Consider the following 23,149-nt stretch of genomic DNA (forward strand, 5'->3'; position numbering starts at 1 on the left):
AGAGATAGAATTCAATATTTATTCATAAGGAATTCATTTTTACAACAAAACAAGATTAAAACAAATAAATTAAAATATTTAAAAGTATGTGAAAAGATAAAAACAGTAACAAGAACATATAAATATGAAACAACAAAAAGAAAATTTCAATTAAAATCATAACAAAAATATTTCTAAACAGCACATTCTTAAGGAACATTTAGAAGCACAGATGTATTGCTGTTTCTCCTCTTGCACACATAATGAAAGGCTGTCCCCCAAGTTGTCTCTCAGGTGCTGTTTTCTGAGAAGAAAGTAAGACCTCAATCAGTCAGGCTGGCTTAGTGATATATAAATTTAGGGTCTCTAAGCAATGACAAATTAACTCTGAGGAAGAATACTCATCCAAAAAATTTGTTACCATTCAGGATGTTTGTCATCAGGGACTCCTGAGAAAGCAACTTATTCTTCAGGAAGCTCTCTTACTGGGGTGTGTCCAATTCCAGCTCTCTTGCACTTTCTGAGACCTGGGAGAGGAAGGCAGTTTTTCAGACACTGATTTGGTGGTGAAATGCAAGGCAGATGTCGGAAGGCTGCCTTCTACCACCTCAGTTCTATTGGACAGTCAACATGGACCTTTTAACTGATATCATGGTTGCTAACACTTTGGGAAGGGCAAAATCTCCAGAGAGCCTCAAAGTAATGTGAGCTGCCAATATGGGACCCAGACTTATACCAGTGCAAACCAAGGACAGGGCAATGGAAGGAACCTCATTGGGTTGCAGGAAGAAAGGAGATGTCCATATGTCACCAAGGTTAAAACCAATGACAAGTTCTAATTTGACATTTGCACTTTGTTCTTATCCCGCAAAGGTGCTTCCTACATAAGAAGTCACATGACCACAGAGTGTCATTTGTCAAAGAACCAAGAACTTGTTCAAAACTCTACAGAGCATCCAATCTATCACGTGGATATGCAATAATGAGGTATGTTATTAATCTGTCACCATTTCTATACTGCAGCTTCAAAAAGAGCAGACAAATATACTTGCAAAATAATTCAGTTTCTGAAAAGTGGTTGGCTTCCCAGAATACTTGTGCATAGGCAGAGCAATGAACAATTCCACTACATGAGGAGGTTGGCTGGTTGTGAGTGTAAATTAGAAAGGTGGTAGGAGAGAGCAAAGATGTATCAAATTGGCAAACTTTATCAGATATTTTTAAGCTAACACAGCTGCTCATCCCTACCAGATGATGCTGGGTCTGGACGTTGCTGGTCTTTATCTTTCTTGTTGAAGTCAACCAAATATTTCTGGTTCAGTGCACAATCAAGATGTACCTCCTTGCTCTCCTGCTTCAGTGGGACCAACTTCTTCCTACATGTGTTCTCCATCAGGAGCTGGCTGAGCAGGTTTCTGGAAATACAGTCTGCATAGTAAGATCATGCTGCCCCTTTCTCCCATTCCTACTCGTAAGTCCCACTAAGTCTACCAGGTCCCAGATACCCATGAAGACTTAATAGAATTCATTTCGATACATATAAGGCTGCTGCACAAACCACAAAGAATAAATTCCGGGAAGAATAAATTGTTTGCTTGGCCCGAGCACCAATTAGTGTCCACATCTCTCAAAAAGAACATGGATCTACAACTATCCATGAAAGCCCAATGCATGGGGGCAACATCAATTAGTAGTGGGCCAACACCCTCAAAGGAGGTCAGTAGAACCAAGAGAAGGTCATGCTAACCATGTGGTCTACACACTGAGTTTTGTAAAACCTGGTATGACACCATAGGTCCAGGTCAGCCTAATAACCTTCTGCTGACTTCAATCAGTGCTGTTCTATCTAGAGCCTTCTGAAGATGCCTAGACAATCCTGGGATGAGTAACAGTCTTTTATGGAACTGAAAACTGAGTCCTAATGACCCTGGCACACTGATGTGTAAACAGCACAAGAGATAGAACCAGAGCTGAAGACCGTCCAATCCAGAACAAAGAAAGTCAGAAATGGCCATTCCACAGGTGATAGCCTTTCTGACCAGGACTTACCTAGAGAAGGTAATCTCCTTCTTCAGCTTATGGTTGTTCTCATGGATTTCAGTGTTCTCCATCTCTAAGTTGTGCAGAATTGACATGACCGCCTCCTCCATTCTCTCCAGGTCTTCATAATATGGATTTGGCCTGAAGTGTGGCCTGGCCCCAAATAATAGAATACAATGAACATCGGCATTTAGGAATATATGAACTCAGGGTGGGTCCTGTACTACCCCAGTCCTGGAAGGACACCTTCTGAATTCTACATATTGGATATTCTTCAGCTTCAGAAACGTGTTTTCTGCGTCCAGGACACCAGAATCTCGGCATCCAGATGGAGGCTTCCCTGGCTCCCTTTGTTCAATCAAGAGGAAATCTGCAGTCAAGCCAGTTGAGCTATCAAGAGCCTAGGCCACACCTCTCCATGCTCCCCCACCCCAACACACACAGAAACCTGTGATTACTTTTCTCCTGTTTTGATAACAGACCATATATCAACACAAAATTATAATCTGCACAAGGAATACAAATAAACAGGCAAACGTGGCCACATAGGCAAAGAACTGTGCTGTTGACAGTGGGGCTCCCAGAACAAAGCATTCACATCACCATGAAAGTGTTACAGGTAAATACTCAGGCCAAGACATAGACCCCTAGATTCCAAGTGTGGAGGGAAATATAAACATATAAAAGTTGTCCATATGCATTTGGATGTATGCACATACAGACTCACAGACGGAAAAATACCCACAAAAAAAGAGAAATGTAAAAACAGAGTCAGAGAAAGAGAAAGAGAAATATGGAAACAGAGAGTACTGTGAAAACCAGGAGAAATGCATCCACCATTGCTGTCTCAGAGGGCAAGACACACAGACAATAACAAACAGGCCTGAGCCTGAGACCTTCTAGTCAAGCATTGAGATGAACAGTTTGGGACCAGGCCCCTCAGGCTGCTGCGTGGATCTTCCAGCACTCAGTCCCCTGCCTAGCAAGTACAGAGACTCACCGTAAACTCACTGCAATTACAATCTTGCAAAGCCACCATCTGTCAAGGGCTTTGCAAATGCACACTAGACACTCACTCTCCCTGACTTTATCCCCGAATTCTTCATTCAGACCACAAGATCTGCTTTTCAATAAATGGAAGCAGATGAGTCCATTTTCCATCTTGCTCCTCAGGAAGGGTCAAGGTTCTGAATCTCCTCTATATGGGAGGTGAGGTTTAGCACAGGGTGGTTAGGGAGGCACAGCTTTCTAGAACCCAAAACCTTAATAGGATAAGATGAAGGTGACCTTGCAGACCCAGGAATGAAACAAGAGAATTTGGAGCGATTCATACCTGTTCTTCATGGATCTCTTTGTCAGAAACCTCAGGCGATCTCTCAGGTCATTTCTCTCCTCGGTAATGAGCTGCAGCTCTTCAATCAGCCTCTCCTTTTCCGTCTTGGCCTGATTCTCGCTTAGTTCAGTGCCAGGGGATGATGTTTCTCTCCCAGCGTCTGTAGGTAGAAGAACACAAGTGAACCTGCATGGGGAGAATGCATAGAGTGTACATAGACCACAGTGAGGCCTAAACAGGAGAACAAGCCTGGAACCCAGTGTCACTGCTAGGCGATTGGTCTATGCTTAAGAGGCCTCCTCAGTGGATCTCAGTTCTCCCACTACTCTATAGAGACCAAGAGATGTAAGCAGCCAGGTGTTCCCTATGCCGGACATCACGTGCTCACATGTACCACGGAGATGGCTACTCCAGGATTATCATCAGCTGAACAGGGTACAGCTTGGTTTCCTCACCCCTGTGGTTTCAGAACTCAGATGATAAATTCACCACCCACAAGACTTGAGTGATTGGAGACACTCAGATGTCCTACCCTGATAGTCTAGGCCAACAACTTTGGATAAAAACACATTTCCATGGAGGACATGGTCAACAGACTTATCAGTTCCCCTATTTGAAATACCAAATGCCCGAGAAGTTCCAGTAGGTTACAGGCTGAATCTTGGTCCACATGTTCCAAACAGTTTTGGTATTTTAGAAACATGTTTGTAACACACAACCTCTAATATATAAAGCTAACGATGACCCTTCCAGTTAGAAGAAATCAGAGGAGGTCTAAGAACATAAGGTTATTGCCTGGAGCACAATTCTCCCCCTGTTCCTACTGTCAGATATCCACTGTATTTAAAGAAGCAATGATAGTGAAATACATTGCTGCCCTGTCTAAACTCAGAAAAGGTGGACCCTCCATGACTACTGATGGTGTTATTATACAATGTAACATAACAAATGCACTGTAAAAGTAAAGACCAGAAGTTCACAGTATAATAGCATTGGCCTTACCATAGCCTCCCAGTGGAGATGGGGAAACTAAAGGTCTGAAATCCTGACTTTCAGGAATTGTGATATTCATGGAAATTCAATTCCTTTTCAGATGCTCCAGTTGTTGTGGCCCATTGCTAGAAAGGTCAGCTTAAGCCTGCAGCCCCCCTGGCAGGAAGCTCAAAATACACTGCCCAGAACTTACTCAACATTCCCCAGAAGTGCTGTCTTTGTCCATCATTACTTTGAGACGAAAGGCTAGACTCCTTCACTTTAGTCTCTCCAGAATCGACATTCCCCCTCCCAAAACGCTTGCGAAGACGGGAAAACATGTCTTAGCTTGTAACCGCCAGACTCTGACTGAGAGAAACTAGGGCACTGGTTGTCACTACAACACTGGTGACATCACAGAGGATGCCAGAACTCTCTAGGAGACAATAGAATGTCATAGAAGGGACAGCTGATGTCATGGGGAGCAGACTTTGCCTCCTGCTAATGTTCTCCCTGTACTGAGCATAAGCAGAGGGGCCCTTTCCAGGAGCCTTTCCTGGGGCAGAGCCACTGAGCATCTCCTGCTTCCAAAGCCAAATTTTCCTCAAGGCTTGAGTATAAAAAACCTTAGTAATCCCTATGCATCTAAATGAATGTTTCCTTCCATATCTTGCCCCAAAATGTCTCATCCTAACTCACATTGTCCTCATTCACCAATGTTAGCCATTAAAAATTCCTGAGATTTCATACCAGCTTGAATATGCAGTCAAAAGTTCTCCTGTCTCATTCTGTACAGGTGCTTTATATCACATCAAGAAATAGTCTGCATGGTAGGTTACAACATGGGTGTGTGTTAGGGGAACACTCATGAAGTCATGTGCTTAGCAATTGACAATTGCCAGAAAATTCCTTAGTTGAAAGAGTTGAAGTCTTTATGGTGCTAGGAACAGTGTGGAGACCAGTTGGCAGACAAAAGTGCAATATTGGAGCCACCAATGAAGGGAACCTCATGCTGCTTGTGGGGTTCTCATCTCTGTGCCAATGTTGCCAAAGGAGCACTGCTGACAGGCCTTCTATCAGAAGCTGAGCTTCTATCAGAAAAATAAAATAGTCAAGAGATATAGGGGGTGCAGATAAAGGTGTAGGACGAGGCTATACACATCACTACGGGGATAGAGCAAGGACCCAGCACTTGTGCTCTGGGTCATGGGCTTCCCCACAAACACAAAAGCATCTGTCACAGTAAAAAATGGATACTTTATTGAGTGCACACACTAACACTGATTGATCAGATCCATACCCCAGATTTTGGGGGCAGATCCATGGCCCCAAATATCTTCCTCTCAACTTATACAGCAAAAAATAAGAAAGAAAGAAAAAAGTCAAAACAAAAAGCTCAAGCTTCTCATATGAGGATTGAAGGAAGTGTGATCTGGTGGTCAGTTCTGATTAGGCCATTTTAGATAGAACAGTGCACAGTGATGCTTAATGTGATGGGTCCTATATACAGCTTTCTGCAATATTGGAATTTTAACAAGCCTCATCCAGAACATACAGAACAGGAAAGGATGTGATCACCATGTCCTTGCTCTCTATCAGGTTATTTTTCTGTGTCCGTGATTGTCAGCCATAGACAGCAACAATCTGAAATAGCTGGTAGACATGGAACAAAGTGGCTAAAACTATAGTTGTGGGTTACACACCTCAACTGTCAAAGGCTAATGCTGTTCTCACAGTCCCTGGAGGCCACTCTTGTAAGACTGTCTACTGGAAAGTAGAAGCAGGTTTATCTGAGCTCAAAGTGAACCTGGCCAGGTAGGAAGAGGGCAACATGGGATACTTGAGACCCTGTCTAAACCAGCACAGAAGCCCACACTTCCTTCAAAGCATCATCTATGAATTCTTGATTATCTACCATTCTCTCCCTACCAGTCTTTCAGACTGGAATTGTAGAAAAGAACTGGAAATGATCTTCCTATTCTGAAGACCTTGATCTCTCTTTCCTTAGGTGTACATTAAGAACTCATGCAAATGGGTATGACCATCTGAACATCTTAGTATCATCTACTCAGTATATCTAGCCTAATACTGTGCCTATGGCAATCTCAAGCTTCCCTGAGTGTTGCTGACCCAGCAAGAAGTATGAAGTACTGAGGTCAAACCCCAGTGATCCTTTCAAGGGGTTAGAAGAAAGCCATGAGAGAAACTCCACTTCTTTGTCCTTAGATTAAATCAAGCTGATACAATGTGAACCTGGTGGGCTATTGAACCAGACATCTTTCTGCCAACCCCAGCTTTCTGAGTTCAGTCCATCTGAACCTGCATCCGGAGAATGTATAGAGTGTACATAGACCACAGTGAGGCCTAAACAGGACAACAAGCCTGGAATCCAGTGTCACTGCAAGGAGTTTGGTCTTCGCTTAAGAGACCTCCTCAGTGGGTCTCAGTTCTCCCTCTACTCTATAGAGACCCAGAGATGTAAGCAGCCAGGTGTTCCCTATGCCTTCTGACACACCCAATAAATGCAGTAAATTTTAATTTCTGTTCAATTGTTCAGTAACTTACTTACACTTGCATATTGCTGTGGAAGTGATGGGGTTTCCTGATCAGCATTGCATTTAACAATGCATAACCAATCATCCCTCCTAGAATGACTGTATATAGAGAAAGAAAATTTATTAGAATGGTTTATAGACTGTGGTACAGCTAATTCAACAAGTAATGGAAGGTCTAAAACGCAGTAGTTGCACCTGTTGAAGCCAATCCCCCTAGCATAGCTGTAGCCATTTTGTTCCATGCCTGCCAGATAGTTCATATTCTTGCTGTAATATGTCTGCCTGTCATGGTTGTCTGAAAATAATTTAACTCAGAGCAGGGTCAGGAATGATCACGTAACTTGTGTATGTTTTTTTTATTGGTTATTTTGTTTATTTATATTTCAAATGTTAACCCCTTTCCAGTTTCCCCTACAATAACCCTGCATTCCACCCCCTTCCCCAGCCTCCTCGAGGGTGCTCCCCCACCCACCCATTCCCGAACCACTGGAAGGAAGTTCTTTATGTTGTGAGGTTTCTTAATCTTAAATTTCATAATTATAAGCTTCATGTAGGACCAATAAAATTAAAGGTCAATATGAGGGCTGCAGAGATGGCTCCATGGTTAAGAGCACTGACTGCTCTTCCGGAGGTCCTGAGTTCAAATCCCAGCAACCACGTGGTGGCTCACAACCATCTGTAATGAGACCTGATGCCCTCTTCTTCTGTGTCTGCAGACAGCTACAGTATACTTATATATAAATAAATAAATCTTTAAACAGATAAAAAGTCAGTATGAACCTTTGTTGTCTAAAATGGCTTGAGTCAGGGCTGACAACCAGACAGCCCTTCCAGCACCTGCCTATGAGCTCACATTTTAGTCTTTATAAACTGACATAGAAAAATATCCAGGGTCCTAGCGTGACAAATTCTCAGCTACGTCTCTGATGATCAGTCTTAGGGTGGGCATTCAATAAACCATCCCTGTCTAAGTGAGGTCAGAGTTTGTGTGGTTTATGGGGCAACTCCAGGACCTCAACGGTTTTGTCCATAAGGCTGGATATTTCAGCTGGTCTTCAGTACATGCAGGAATCCTGAAGAAGAAGGAAAATTAATAAAGCAAACTTCCTTTTTCCATGTCCTTGATATGAGCCAGCAGAAGGTGTGGTCCAAACAAAAACCAACGGATTGGGTAAAGATCTTTACCAATCCTACAACAGATAGAGGGCTTATATCCAAAATATACAAAGAACTCAAGAAGTTAGACCTCAGGGAGACAAATAACACTATTTAAAAAATGGGGCTAAGAGCTAAACAAAGAATTCACAGCTGAGGAATGCCGAATGGCTGAGAAACACCGAAAGAAATGCTCAACATCTTTAGTCACAAGGGAAATGCAAATCAAAACAACCCTGAGATTTCACCTCACACCAGTCAGAATGGCTAAGATCAAAAACTAAGGTGACAGCAAATGCTGGCAAGGATGTAGAGAAAGAGGAAAACTCCTCCATTGTTGGTGGGATTGCAGACTGGTACAACCATTCTAGAAATCAGTCTGGAGATTCCTCAGAAAATTGGACATTGAACTACCTGAGGTTCCAGCTATACCTCTCTTGGGCATATACCCAAAAGATGCCCCACATATAACAAAGACACATGCTCCACTATGTTCATAGCACCGTTATTTATAATAGCCAGAAGCTGGAAAGAACCCAGATGCCCTTCAAAAGAGGAATGGATACAGAAAATGTGGTACATCTACACAATGGAATATTACTCAGCTATCAAAACCAATGACGTTATGAAATTCATAGGCAAATGGATGGAACTGGAAAATATCATCCTGAGTGAGCTAACCCAATCACAGAAACACACACATGGTATGCACTCATTGATAAGTGGATATTAGCCCAAATGCTCGAATTACCCTAGATGCACAGAACACATGAAACTCAAGAAGGATGACCAAAATGCAGATGCTTCACTCCTTCTTTAAAAGGGGAATAAGAATACCCTTGGCAGGGAATAGGGAGGCAAAGTTTAGAACAGAGGCAGAAGGAACACCCATTCAGAGCCTGCCCCACATGTGGTCCATACCTATACAGATATTAGATAGGATGGATGAAGCAAAGAAGTGCAAGCCGACAGGAACTGGATGTAGATCTCTCCTGAGAGACACAGCCAGAATACGGCAAATACGTAGCTGAATGCCATCATTAAACCACTGAACTGAGAACGGGGCCCCCGTTGAAGTAATCAGAGAAAGGACTGGAAGAGCTTGAAGGGGGTTAAGACCCCATATGAACAACAATTCCAACCAACCAGAGCTTCCAGGGACTAAGCCACTACCCAAAGACTATACGTGGACTGGCCCTGGACTCCAACTGCATACGTAGCAATGCATAGCCTAGTAAGATCACCAGCAGAAGGGGAAACCCTTGGTCCTGCCAAGACTGAACCCCCAGTGAACATGATTGTTGGGGGGAGGGCGCTAATGGGGGAAGGATGGGGAGGGGAACACACAAATAGAAGGGGAGGGGAAAGGGTTGAGGGATGTTGGCCTGGAAATCGGGAAGGGGATTAACAATCGAAATGTAAATAAGAAATACTCAAGTTAATAAAGATGAAAAAAATAAAAAGAAAAAAGAAGGTGTGGTCCAGATTAGAGGTGGGCCTTTCCATCTCAAAAGATCTGAATTAAAGATTTATCTTCTGATCTCCAAGATTTGGATTACAAGTAGGTCTTCTTGCTTCAGAAAATTTAATTAAGAAAAAAAATCCAATGGTGCTTATGCCTTTAGCCTCAGCATCCAGGAGGTAGAGGCAGGTGGATCTCTGAGTTCAAGGCCAGCCTGGTCTACAAAATGAATTCCAGGACAGCCAGAGCTACACAGGGAAACCCTGTCTCAAAAAAAACAAAGAAGAGGAGGAGGACCAAGAGGAGGGGGTTGAAGAGAGGAAAATAGAAAGAAGGAAGGAGAGAGAGAGAGAGAGAGAGAGAGAGAGAGAGAGAGAGAGAGAGAAAGAGAGAGAGAGAGAGATCCCCCTCACAGGGCGTCAAGCCATTTGGCATTAGTTAATTCCAGGTACACTCAAGTTGACAACCAAGAACAGCAATCCCATTACCCGTGGTTGTGATCTCACCCTGGTAGGCTCCTGAGTAGGAGGCTGAAGCAGGAGAATTGCCATAACTCTGATGCCAGCATGAACTACACACGTGTTCCAAGCCAAGCCAATCTCAGCTACAGTTTGAGATTCTGTCTGAAAAATATGAAAGAGAAAGAAAACATAAATTCCTAGAGCAGTGTTTCTCAACCTTCCTATGGCCTCAACCCTTTAGAACAGTTCCTCATGCTGTGGTGACCCCAACTACAAAATTATTTTGTCGCTACTTCACAACTGTAAATTTGCTACTGTAATGAATCTTTATTGTAGTGTAAACTATCAGATAGGAGACCCTGTGTGGGTCACGACCCCCAGGCTGAGGGCCTTTGCCCTAGAGGCGGTCTTGGCCTAGTTTATATAGTTCATATTACAATGGCCTCTCTCAGCGTTTGAAGGTCAAGTATATTCACTTGTAACATCAAAACATAAAAATTCAGTTGAGCTGCTGGCTGGTACGGTCTGACATCCCCCAGAATACCTTTGCCATTTTGTTCCATGTCTGCCAGCCATTTCATATTGTTGCTGTAACACGCCTGCCGTCACTGAGGAGGAGAAGGGAGTTGGCTCAAGGACATGCTGACCACACACCTTGTTTTGTTCTGAATGTTCTGTATGCCGTTTGCTAATCTTGAGAAATTTGCACCTTAAGGAGTGGTTCCCTGAAGTGGACACAGGTGATAGGCTAAGGCAGATGTGTGAAGGAATGTTTCACTGAGGCAGACGCAGGTAAAAGGATGTTCTGCTAAAGCACGCATGTGAAAAGACACGTGATGAAGGGTTCTGCACTAAGGACACACATGCATTGGTCTGCCTTGCATTCTGTAGTTGAGCTGCATTTGTTGGGACTTCATAGAACCACAGCAAAAACCCTTCTGGTGGGCTGCTGTGGTTTCTCGCTGTTTCCTTGGCCTCGGGCTGATGGGCAGAGTGATGTCAGCTGAGACAGACACATGTGCTGACGCACAACACAGGCTGAGGCCAGGCCCATGGAGGACACGGGATATTGAGAGGGAGTTTGGATGGAGTTATGCTTGCGTAGCTTGTTGGTCTGGGGTCTCTGCTGATCTCTGCTCGCCTGAGAGCTGCTCTTACTGACTGTGTAGCATCTTGGCTTCTCTTTGTTCCACTTGTACAGCCCTCAGGACCAGGCTCTCCTCTCCCTTAACCATGGCTGCTGTCCTCTTCCTCTCTCCTCTCCATCACACATGTTCTTCCTTTATTCTCTGGCAGCTTCTTCCTCCTTCTTCCCTCCTCATGATCCTCTCTAGCAAAGCCCTCAAAGCTCACCTCCCCCATCTCTCTGGGGTGCAGCTGTTGGCTGTTGGCTTCTGTATAATCACAGTTAACTGGGAGCAGGGTCAGTTATTTGGGGTTAACCGGTCTTGAGTTCTACAAATTAGCATTAAAATACAAGCAGAATTAGGCCAATCCACCACATCAATTTCTTTTGCTTTGTTTTGTTTTAATTTTTCTTTTACCCTTTACTTTATTTTATTTTCGGCTATTTTTTAATCATTTGTTATTTCATTTATGTATATTTCAAACGTTGTCCCACTTTCCACACTCCCCTCATCATATCTTACATCCCATTTCTGCTCAGCTTTGCCTATGTGACAGTGCTCCCCCACCCACACATATCCATTCCCACCTCACACCTCTAGGACCTCCTTTCGGTGGGCAACAGGCCTTAGGGTAGTTAATGGCCTCCCACCACATGATGCCACTTAAGTCAGTCCTCTTCTACACAGTTACCTAGAACCATAGAGCCATCCTTGCATATACTTTGGCTGGCAGTTTGGTCCCTAGGAGCTGCGGGACTGGTGACAGAGGATCTGGTTAGATATTAAAGACAAATGGTTGCTGCTTTCTCCTCTTTTTCTGGTTATAGGTGAAATTATGTTTGTTTGCTTCCCTTTTTTGAAATTATTGACTTGATTAATTTCTTGGTTTTTCTTGTGTATAGTTTAGCTCATTTTCTTGGGGTTTTCCTCGTATTTTCCTCTGTTGTGCTCTCTTAAAGAAAAATATTGTTTAAATTTGGTTTTGTTGTGAAATATCTTGGTTTCTCCATTTATGGTGATTGAGAATTATGCTGGGTATAGGAGCCTGGGTCCGCATTCCATCTGCCCAAATTTTTCTGGCTTTTGGAGTCTCTGTTGAGAAGTCTGGTGTATTTCAGATAGGTCTGAATTATTTATTACTGGTTATTTATACCTTACCCCTTTTAAAGTTCTTTCTTTGATCTGCGTATTTAGTGTTTTAATTATTATGTGAATGGCAGAGTTTTTTCTGGTACAATTCATTTAGCCTTCTGTAGGTCTCTTGTACAGTTATGGCATTTTCTTCCTTACCTTATGGAAGTTTTCTGCTATGATTTGTTGAAGATGTTTACTGGACCTATGAACTGGAAATCTTAATTCTGTTCTATATCTATTATCCTTAGATTTGGACTTTTAATTGTGTCCTGAAATTCATGGATGTTTTGGATTCAATAAACCATACATGTTTATCTGAGATGGGTGTTTTGTGCTTTGTTGGTGACCTCCTTGATGCCAACTCTTACATTTAGTAGAACGTTGGATAATGAGACATGGTCAGGAATGGTGACTTCTTGACATAAACTATATGAAAATAGGTAGGTTAATTTATGTGTGTTAAGTATCAGTAGTCTCCTGGGTGGTTTTGGTTCCCAGTTGGCCATGTGCAACCGTTTCAAAAGCCCAGGTTTGATGTTCCTTGGGTTTCCTATGATGATGCACTCAGATATGACAAATATCAACAGAATCCTCGTCAAAGAACTTAATTCATATAATAGACCGAAAATTACTAATTATGTTACAAAATATTTGATCACAATGTGATCTCCAAGAATGTATTATTTACTGATAAACTATTGTGTGGTATAGCATCGCCATGGCACAGGCATTTAACACAAGGGTTGTTTGTTTGATGTAAACATGGACTTTACTTTGGTAAGGCTAACCTACCACACACCTTTATTGCAAAGCTAAAACTGCATTTAGGTTCAGAGCAGATCAAGGCACAACTTGAAAGGAAATGAAGATGACTAAACCAATGGAAAATCTTTGAGTTGAAGCATTTTTAGAAAGTGTGCAGAGGGAGGAAGAATGCTCTTCTGGGAGGTCAGTGAATTAGGAAGGACAGTTGGGAGTTGACTTCTGTATCTGGCTCCTGAAACTTCATTGGTAAAAAGTAATGTCTGGAATTTTGTGTTGTAAAACAACACATTGGCTCTGCAGCTTTTGGCAAGGGCCATGGACAGAGAGATCACAGCAGCTGGGGACAATCTGAAAGGAAATCAGGTTTTCTTAAGTCACCTGAGAAGTCCTCACGGAGAGAGGAATGAATGGGCAGCACCATAATAGAAGGCCTTAGGATCGCGTACTGAGCTACTCTAGATGCCTTGAAAATAGAAGCAGAGAATGAAAAACTAAATGACGTCACAGGAAGTAGCTCAATCCTCACTGTGATCATTTCATGTTGTAATTTATACTGGATTCTTTTTTTAAAAAAATTAAAAAAGAGTCTTCTGTTTTAATGTGAGGCTGTCTTAGAATCACAAAATGCTTACACCTGTATGGCGCCTGGCATCTAACACTATCGGGCTAGAGATTCTACTTTTAAATGCATCACCATCGACAGCTTCCATTTAACCAGCAGGGTCCATGCCAGGCAGACACTGAGCAGGTTGTATGTTCTGTTAATCTCCACAACAACCCAATTCAGCAGAAACACGTCCATTTTACAGGTGAAGAAACCACAGCTCAAAGCAAATGAGTATCAGGGTCCCCTCAGTCTCACTGGCTGTCACTCAGACCCACATCCTTCTCTGTAAAGGGAAGCCATGGGCCTGATGTGGGCTGTGCAAGCTGACTCTGCTGAGATGATCAATGCTATTCTTGACCCTGGGAGAATTTAAGACAAGGTGACCCACAGACTCCTGGGGTAGATTCTATCTCTGGGTTCTAGGGTGGGACACAGTATCACTTGCATGGGTCTCTACTCATCTGAGGAGTCTGTTCCCATCTGTCAGCTTCTATGGCAGTGGTTCAAATCCCTCCTAATGATGTAACCCTTTAATACAGCTCTTCATGCTGTGGTGACCCCCATCACAAAATTATTTCATTGCTACTTCATAACTAATATTGCTACTCTTTTACGTCATAGCATGCTAAGTATCTGATATGCAATGTATCTGACATACACTCTCCTAGAAGGGGTCACAACACACAGGTTGAGCAACATTACTCAATAAACTTTTTCTTTTTCTTTTTTAAAGAGAGGCCTTCGTCTCAGAAGGACCTGGAGCAGTTATAAGAGCAGAGATGCCCTGTGGTAGTGACAAGTTTTAGCAGGCTCAAGGCTGCTTGCCTTAATGACAACAGATATTCCTGGCTAAAGGCACCACCACAAATCACTCTCCCCAGGATATTTCTTACCTCAGTTTTCCTCCATTACAATGTCTATCTCCTTGGACGTGTCTGTCCAGGCAGCCAGTCCCTGTAGTGTCTGATACAGACAGAATGCTAAGGGCAAGAATGCTTTCCCTCTGTTGGCACAGTCACTTCTACAGTAGTAAGTTCAAATCCTGGAGTGTAAATATGTGTCTCACATAGTGTGTGAGACTTGAAATGTCATCCGTTTGAGTTGACAAAAACCAACTCTCACTTCAGATTTACATCTGACCAACAATTATTTTCACGAGAACACAGAAGCTCGCCAGACCTACAGAGTCAGATCCCCTCCCTGCCTGGGATGATCCCACCCAGGTTAGACTTCAGCTTCACTTATCAGCTGTTATCAGAAAAGTGTTATCTTAAGATTCTGCAGTCCATGATCTGGACAAAAGTTATTAAATGGCTAGTATGGGAGTTTTCTCCAGTTTAAAATCATTCTGGTCTCTTCTCTCCCCTGGACTGCCCTCTGTTCTCTCAGGTCTGTTGGTCCTGGAAAGACCTGGGTTCACCTCAAGGCCTGGGTTGTGGAGGAAGACCTTTTGTTGTGGAAATGAGCATGGATCAAGGATGTAGCCCCACTCTGGACAATTAAGCTCCAGAAAATCTTTCCCAATCACAGAACTGGGTCATGTGGGAGCCACCACTGTTTCAAAGGGACAGCTGGTTGCTTTCTCCTGGAAGAAGCACTTGGGGGTTGACTGTCACTTCTGAGCCTTCTGTTCTGAGTCACTTCGCAGAAGGGGCACTTTGCTCTAACTCCTCCGTGGGACCCATCCAGCACTGGGGCTGGAGGATCCTATGGTGTTGCAGCTCTGAGCTGGGAGGGGTAGCTCTCACCCTGACTTGAAGAAGCCTGTTTTCACAGCTGATCTAGATCTGAGGAACAGGTGCTTTTAAAGAAGCATGTGAAAGTATCTCCTGCAGGAGAGCTCACTATGCAGGGAAAGTCACACAGGACAGGGAAAAGTGGCTTCCCAACTTCCACGGGGCGAGCGAACCAGCGAGGGCACAGGATGGTTGTGGAGTTTATGTAAGGCCTGCATCTCCCTGAAAGTCTTCCAGCAACCCTACATCCCACCACTATCCCAGGCTCACAGGTGAGGATCAGCCAAGCCTGCCACCTACTGGGGTCCCTGCAAAGTAAACCTGGAGTGGTGAACTGGGGAAAACACTTCAGGGGAGGGGGAGACACCAGTCCCCTGGACCAAGCCTGGCATCTGTTCATTTGGCTCTGGCTTCTAGGTGTTGCCTAGTGCAGGGCTTGGTGAGCCCAGATCTCAAAAGTCTTTGGCCAAAGAAGTGAGAGCCCACAGGGCAATGCAAACCACGGCAAGGCAGGGCAGAGCAAAGCCGCACTCCAGCAGACAGTGTATAAGCTATGGGCTCACTGGACTGGCAGGAGCAGGGCTAACCCTTGCTCCTTGGGCAGGGCGGGGCGGGGCGGGGCGGGGCGGGGCGGGGCGGGGCGGGGCGGGGCGGGGCGGGGCAGGGCAGGGCAGGGGAGGGCAGGGCAGGGCAGGGCAGGGCAAGGTGTTCCGCACTCCAGCAGACAGTGTATAAGCTATGGGCATGCGGGACTGGCTCATTATAAGGCAGGGGAGTAACACACTCCTTCTAAACAAAGAATGACTGTACTAATAATCTAACCTTAATATTTTGAATTTCTTGTCCCATATAAAGAACTGCCTCTTCTAGAGCATTCGCCCTGTCTTCAAACACTCCATGTATCTTTCCTTGAATCAATAAAGCAATACTAACATTCTTAGATAACTTAGATGAGCAGTGTGGACCTCTCTAACCAAAGAAGTAGTAGATAAGGCAAAAGGAGACATTACACCAATCAGAGCAGTAAGACCCAGAATTAAGGCAACCACAAAACGCCTACCTCTACGAAGTACAGAGGAGGCATGATGAATGGCCTCTATGCCAGGATCAAAAAACCATGTCCCATTAACATAGACAGGCAAAAGTACATAAGGAGGTTGTCGTACTATGACAAAAACATTTTTCCTTGTAACAGTAAGACAATTAGATAATTGACAATTTATGCAAGTAACATGATAAACACCATGACCATCCTGACAAGGGAAAAACCGCCATGCTCTTCAGAGGAAAGAAAGGAGAAAGGAGCAGCCACACAGGCTAAAACGGAAGCAGAAACTCTCTTAACCTCAGAACGAGGTCTAATAAGGGTTACTTTATGAGGAGCAGCCAAAAGACGCTATAGATCAGGCTGAACAGGAAGCAAGTGGGAATTAAAAATTGGGGGAAAGGTAGGGGAAGCCCATCCAGGGGCAAACCAGGCATTAGCAGGGGAGGTCGGTAAGGAAGCATCTCCTTTGGTAAACCTATACTGTTTCAATTGCATAGATAATCATGTTCTGGGCTACTAGCAGATCAGCTAGTAGGGCTAGAGGGAGTAAAGTACGCAGCTTTGGAGAGAAAACCGCAAGACCACCATTTAGGGTAGCCATTAATAGCAATATTCTCCCAAACAGAGATCAGCTCCTCGCCATTCTGACAAGCAAACAAAAGGGAAGGCAAAGGACCTGAAGAAGATGGAGGAGAATAATGAAAGCCTCCTTTAAAAGGTAAAAATAATTTTAGAAACTGAATCTCGCTGACTGGTGGAATCGTCACTACAAGCATATTTTCGAGGAGATGGAGACTCTGAAATTAACTCTCTCTCCTCTAAAGAGAAACACCCTTTAATGTCATTTTTAACAGTAAAGCATGTGGGAAGGGAGTCAGCGATTCCAGAATAGTTGTAGCAAGTCAAAGTTCGTTCTTTGAAATAAGAACTACTTTCTCCTCACCTTGACAAGGCCAAATTCCCAAGGGGCCACATGAAACAAGGGAGGATCAGGTAAATAAGCCCAGTAGGAGTCTTGGGCAGCAGCATAGAGAAAAATAATTACCTGGGTGAAGAGAAGTGAAAGCATAGCAGGAGAAGATTGGAGGGAGTAACTGGGAGGCGGAGAGGAAGCACGCTATCTCTTGCAGCAGAGACCAATTCTTGAAGCTGATCCCAAGTTGGCAACAGCATGGTAGATGAGCGACCATGCAGCTGAAGCCTGGTGAAAGCAGAATTGAGGAGCTGCTCAGAGCTGTCTGGCGTCATCAGGAATGAGGCACGCTCCGCTCTCATCTTTCGCTGTCGGTTGTTGAGGGGAGACTTTCTGCTTTTCTGCCCTGGGATTGTATGATGTGATGAGGCGGTCCGGAATCCAGACTGGTGACTCGGCATCCTGTGGAAAGACACATGCATGCCCCCTTGCGGAGGAGAGAAGAACATCTGATCCCTTCCACGTAGATGAAACAGCTTTCTGCAAATCTAAGGGATGGTGATGTTCCCTAGGATCGCAATGGCGCTGTTGCAGATCTACCTTGAGAATCTTTTTTTCCCTTTTCTTCTTTTTCTTCCATCTAAATTAAACTGGGTATTTCTCATTTACATTTCAAAGGTTATTCCCATTCTCATTTCCAGGCCAACATTCCCCTAACCCCTGCCCCTACCCTTCTATATGGGTGTTCCCCTCCCCACCCTCCCCCCATTACCGCCCTCCCCTGAGGAATCCAGTTCACTGGCGCTCCAACCTTGACAGGACCAAGGGCTTCCCTTCCACTGGTGCTCTTACTAGGCTATTCATTGCTACCTATGAGGTTGGAGCCCACGGTCAGTCCATGTATAGTCTTTGGGTAGTGGCTTAGTCCCTGGAAGCTCTGGTTGGTTGACACTGTTGTTCATATGGGGTCTCAAGCCCCTCCAGCTCTTTCAGTCCTTTCTCTGATTCTTTCAAACGGGGTCCCATTCTCAGGTCAGTGGTTTGCTGCTGGCATTCGCCTGTGTATTTGCTGTATTCTGGCTGTGTCTCTCAGGAGAGATGTACATCTGGTTATTCAAATAATTACTTACAAAAAGAGCATGATAATAAGTGAGTGGGGGAGACATATTTTAATTCTCCTCCCTGTACCTTAGCCATTTGTGTCTTTAATATTTGGTTAGATCTCTCAATAATTGCCCGCCCTTGAGGATCATATGGAATGCCTGTAGTGTGTCTAATAACAAATTTAATACAAAAGTTTGCAAAGGCTTTAGATTGATAAGCAGGACCATTATCAGTTTTCAGATGCAGCAGGATGGCAAGAAATGCAAAAGAAGCAAACAAATGCTGCTGTACATTCTTGAATGCTTCTCCCGTCCTGGCTGTGGCCAAAATAACTCCAGAAAGGTATCAACAGTCACTTGAACAAAGGAAAAATTTCCAAAACATGAAACATGAATTACATCCATCTGCCGTAGGATTCCAGGTTTGAGTCCTTGAGGGTTAACTCCAGGCAGAGAAGCTGGAAGTGTTGTAGGACAAGCAGAACAATGTTTTACAATCTGACGAGCTGCCTCTCTAGTCAAAGAAAATTGATATCTCAGTGCCTGAGCATTTTGGTGGTGAATACCATGGGAGGCGATTGCTCTACTAACATCATCTAAAAGCGAACCCTGAGTCAATAAATTTGCATATGAGTTTCCTGTGACTAAAGGTCCAGGAAGACTATTGTGAGCCCGAGTATGTCCCACAAAATAAGGAATCAAGCGTTGACGCACCAATTGTTATAATTTTTGTAATAAGGTTTTAATTGTTGTTTTGTCTGTGTTGATCACAGCTATCTCAATAACAGGGAAGAGTCTATACACATTTTGAGAGTCAGGATAGAGGTTAAAATGAATCGAGGAATAATGAGAAAAAACGTCAATAACTGCATATAACTCTGTCTTTTGAGCTGAGGTAAAGGAGGTCCTGGTGTCAGTTTCAGAAACAATAACGAATGGCTTTTCCATTTGAAGAACCATTGGTAAAGAATATTTTTCCTTGATCTAAAGGCTCCATAGAGAAGGCAGAAGGAAATATAACTTGTTGTCAATTCAGAAAATGTAACAGAGGATTTTTTGGAAGATGATAGAACACTTGCCCCTTAAAGGAGACAAAAGCTAATGCAAAGGAACCAGAAAAATTTAGCAACCACTCAACCTGAGTGTTGGTGCAGGGTATTCTAATCAATTCAAAATCTTTACCCAATATCCCCTAATCCTTCTCTACCCTCCATAATGAGCTGAGCTACTAAATCATAATAAGGAATCAAAACGTGGGGAGGGAGCAGGCAAATGGATCCATTCTAAAGGTCCTTGTTCTTCCCAGATAACCCCGGTGGGTGTTAGGGAAGTATGCAGGATAACACATTCACAGGCCTCATATAAATCAATTCTTACAGTGAGTTGTGCCTGGATGGCCTCCTCAAACACCTGCAGAGCCTTTTGTCCCTCTTGAGTTAACACTCAGAGAGATTTGGGACAATGATCTCGCTTTAAAATATCAAAAAGTGGCTTTAATTGGCCAATGGAAATTTTTACGTAAGGTCTAATCCAGTTGATTTCTCCTAGCAGTTTTTGGAAATCATTTAAGGTTTTCAACTTATCCATCCTAAATCTTAAGACTGCATGTGAAATAGGATCAGAATAAAGAATTCTCCCCAAATAATTGTATGGGGGATCCTTTTGAAATTTTTCAGGAGCCACTATTAGCCCATACTTACGCACACTTTGTATAAGGTTATCCAAAGCTTGATTCAGCAAAGTCAGGGAAGAATGAGCAATCAAGATATCATCCATAGAATGAAAAATCAACAACTCAGGAAACTGTTGACGAGTGGAAGACAAAGCCATATCCACAAATGTTTGACACAAAGTGGGACTATTTTTCATTCCCTGTGGGAGCACTTTCCATTGAAACCTCTGGTAAGGCCTTTGTAAATTTGTTGAGGGTAAACTAAAGGCAAAGGCTTCCTGTCATCTGGATGCAAAGGGATAGTAAAGAAACATCTTGCAATCTATAACACACGCAGAGCATCCTTCGGGAATCTCTGTGGGAGAGGGCAGTCCTGGTTGCAGAGCCCCTTAGCCTTCATGGCTGCATTCCCCTTCCTTACATCTTGTAACAATCTCCATTTGCCAGATTTTTTCTTAATCACAAAGATAGGTGTATTCCAAGGCCTGGTGGAGGGTTAAATATGACCGTTATCCAGTTGTCCTTGTACAAGCTGAGTAGCTGCCTGGATCTTTTCTTGACAAAGGGACCACAGATCCACCTAGACACTTTGATCAGTGGCCCAGACTGTCTTATCCCCAGTTAAGTCAATTACCCCAGAGATACTTTTCCACCTAAAAGAAGTCTAACCTCATCCTCATAATTAGCTTTAAGTAAGAGAAATTGTCCCTCTGTGAGACAGGACCTGGCCAGGATAAATCAGTCTGCAGGAGTGAGCCAAATAAATGCCTACCAGATTTTCCACAAGGGAGAGGACATAAGGTGAAGTAGGGCCATATTTAGAAGTATTTTCTTTTCATTCCTTAACAAGTTTAAAGGAGATAAGTTCCCATTTCTGGATCTCCATGCTTACTGTTAGAAATAGCATCATATGTTCTCCTTGTTCCCTGGCCTTCTACACTGCTTGCAGAATACGGGACTGAGGGGGGCTTCTTTTCTTACTCCTTTTCTTAGGCGTAAGAGGGCCCAGTCAGGATTACGATATTTAGCTGCCTCATCCTCTCTCAGATTCATCTCCAGGATCTAAAGGCTCTCCCTCCTCGTCCTCCTCAGGGTCTGAGGAAGTCTCTAGTAAATCTACAATACACTGTGAAGGCGGTGGTTTTGATGACTTAGCAGTTTGTTTCTTATCGGTTTGTTTGGACAGTAGAGGCACTCCTTCCTTCACAGCACTGTTTGTACTACAAACAGACCCTGCTGATGAGCTGGGCAGGTCTGTTATCTCAGCCTGGGAAAGTGCCTGTTTCACCACAAACCAGAACATAAGCGCTTTCTCTGGAACCTGTCCTTCGTCTTCCTCATCCTTATGTTCCAGAATCCAGGTTTTTATATCCTTTCCTATGCTTTCCCATGCTGCCTCATCCAAGGTCCCTTTATCAGGTAACCAAAAGCTCACAGAACAAATGAAGAGAAGACAATCAGAGAGCTACTGTTTTTCAAAGTGAATTCTCTTTTTAAGCAATACCTTATGAAGAATCTTTTCATACATAGATCTCTCACTGGATTCAGTTTGCCCATAATAAAACTATAAAACTATCACACTATCACTTCATACCTATTCTTTCTCAGCACTCCTCTTTGGCCGAGGGGACCGTGGCTCTCACATATGGTCCTTTCCAGATCGAAAACATCAGGAAAGGGGTTTGGGGCTTACACAATTCTTCCAATTCTGAGTCCCACGAGTTGGGTGCAACTTACTGCCGGGGTCTAGCCTGGACACAGGATCCGGGTTCTCAACTGAAGGCAGGAATATCTGGAAGGTGCTTAATAAATATACAGACTACTTTTTGGGTACAAACTGACAGGCAATTTCAAGGCTTGAACTCTCTCTCTCTCTCTCTCTCTCTCTCTCTCTCTCTTTCTCTCTCTCTCTCAGCTTGGGGCTGCACAGACTGCATTCTCTTGTGCACTCTGCTTTTTCTATTGTGGTTTTCTTTTCTCGAACTCCCACACTCATGTACACCTTTGTTTTATTACCCTTTCATTCTCACACACACTCTTCATACACACCTCACACATATTTCACACACACCACATGCACTCTCCTTTCACTCACACACACAATCTTCATACACTCCTCACATTCTCTCTTCTCATCCTCTCCAGCCTTTCTCTTGCTTCAGTCTTTTATTAATAATCCAAAAGTAGGTAGAAAAAAGACATTGTATAATCATTGCCAAATCAAATTCAAAAGAATAACCACATCCCACAAAGAACTAAGAATTACAATTGTTGCCCAAAGTTTCAAGCTTCCCCTATTCCCAGGCCTGTGGCCAAAATAATAATAATTGTAAACTTATTATTATTTAAACTTTAACTTTTAACTTATTATACTTCAGAGCTCAAAGCTCTGAGGTCAGCTACTTGCATTTTCCTGGGAAGCTCTAATGATAAATGACATAAGCAAAGATGCCAGGCGGTGACCAGAAAGTATCAAGTTAACCCTTAACTCAGTGGTTCCGCTAGCTTTCTCTTCCTTGCACACAAAGACTCTTGTATGAGTCCCCGTATTCTGACTAGTATATAATTTTATATATTCTATACTTTCTTATCCAGGAACCACTATCAAATGTTATATAAAACTTAATTCCTAATGCAATAACTTTTTCCTTTCTTAGGGTCCCAATGCTGACTCTAATTCATTTTTTAATAATTACTTTAAAGTTTCTTTGCAAGTCAAGCATTAATCTGGAATCTATTGTGCAGTTATTACATTGTTTCCAAAACAAGAACACATAGCATGCACCTGGGCCATCGGGGCTGTGCTGTGCTGTGCTCCTATGTCTCAATTTCCAATTGTTTAAGAATCATAACATCAAGCAACATCTAGTTTCACAGAATTCACCAGAGCAGAAGGAGAAGGAAGTAGGAAAGTCAGATATAATAGAATAATTGTGCACACCAAGGTCATCTGAAAGGCAGCCACACAGAAATGAAATCTATACAGCCATTGTCCAGGGCTAAGGGTAGGAGAAATGGGAACAACCAGTCTTTACAAAGAGCTGCTGTGGGCTACTGAGATGTCTCCATCCTGGCCTGCTGCTGGGA

General features: G+C 43.4%; 1 protein-coding gene across 3 annotated transcripts; it reads right to left on the bottom strand.

Moving 5' to 3' along the window:
• Positions 1-17,735, bottom strand: LOC147999276 (disks large homolog 5-like). 3 transcript variants are annotated; one of them, XM_087596231.1, is made up of 6 exons: positions 17,420-17,735; positions 3,353-3,512; positions 2,029-2,172; positions 1,228-1,394; positions 401-506; positions 1-283 (listed from the first exon to the last, which is right to left on the bottom strand). In XM_087596231.1, the coding sequence occupies exons 1-5, from the start codon at positions 17,562-17,564 to the stop codon at positions 442-444; spliced, it is 681 nt and encodes a 226-aa protein (XP_087452357.1). In that variant the 5' UTR covers positions 17,565-17,735; the 3' UTR covers positions 1-283; positions 401-441. The 3 variants fall into 3 exon arrangements, with proteins under 3 accessions (XP_087452357.1, XP_087452359.1, XP_087452358.1); XM_087596233.1 differs by lacking the exon at positions 17,420-17,735 and adding an exon at positions 6,894-7,601 and having other exon boundaries at positions 6-283; XM_087596232.1 differs by lacking the exon at positions 17,420-17,735 and adding an exon at positions 4,539-4,695 and having other exon boundaries at positions 6-283.
• Positions 17,736-23,149: the final 5,414 nt, after the last annotated feature.

Source organism: Rattus norvegicus, chromosome 19, assembly GCF_021556685.1.
Source record: "Rattus norvegicus strain SHRSP/BbbUtx chromosome 19, alternate assembly SHRSP_T2T, whole genome shotgun sequence".
Taxonomy (NCBI): Eukaryota; Metazoa; Chordata; class Mammalia; order Rodentia; family Muridae; genus Rattus; species Rattus norvegicus.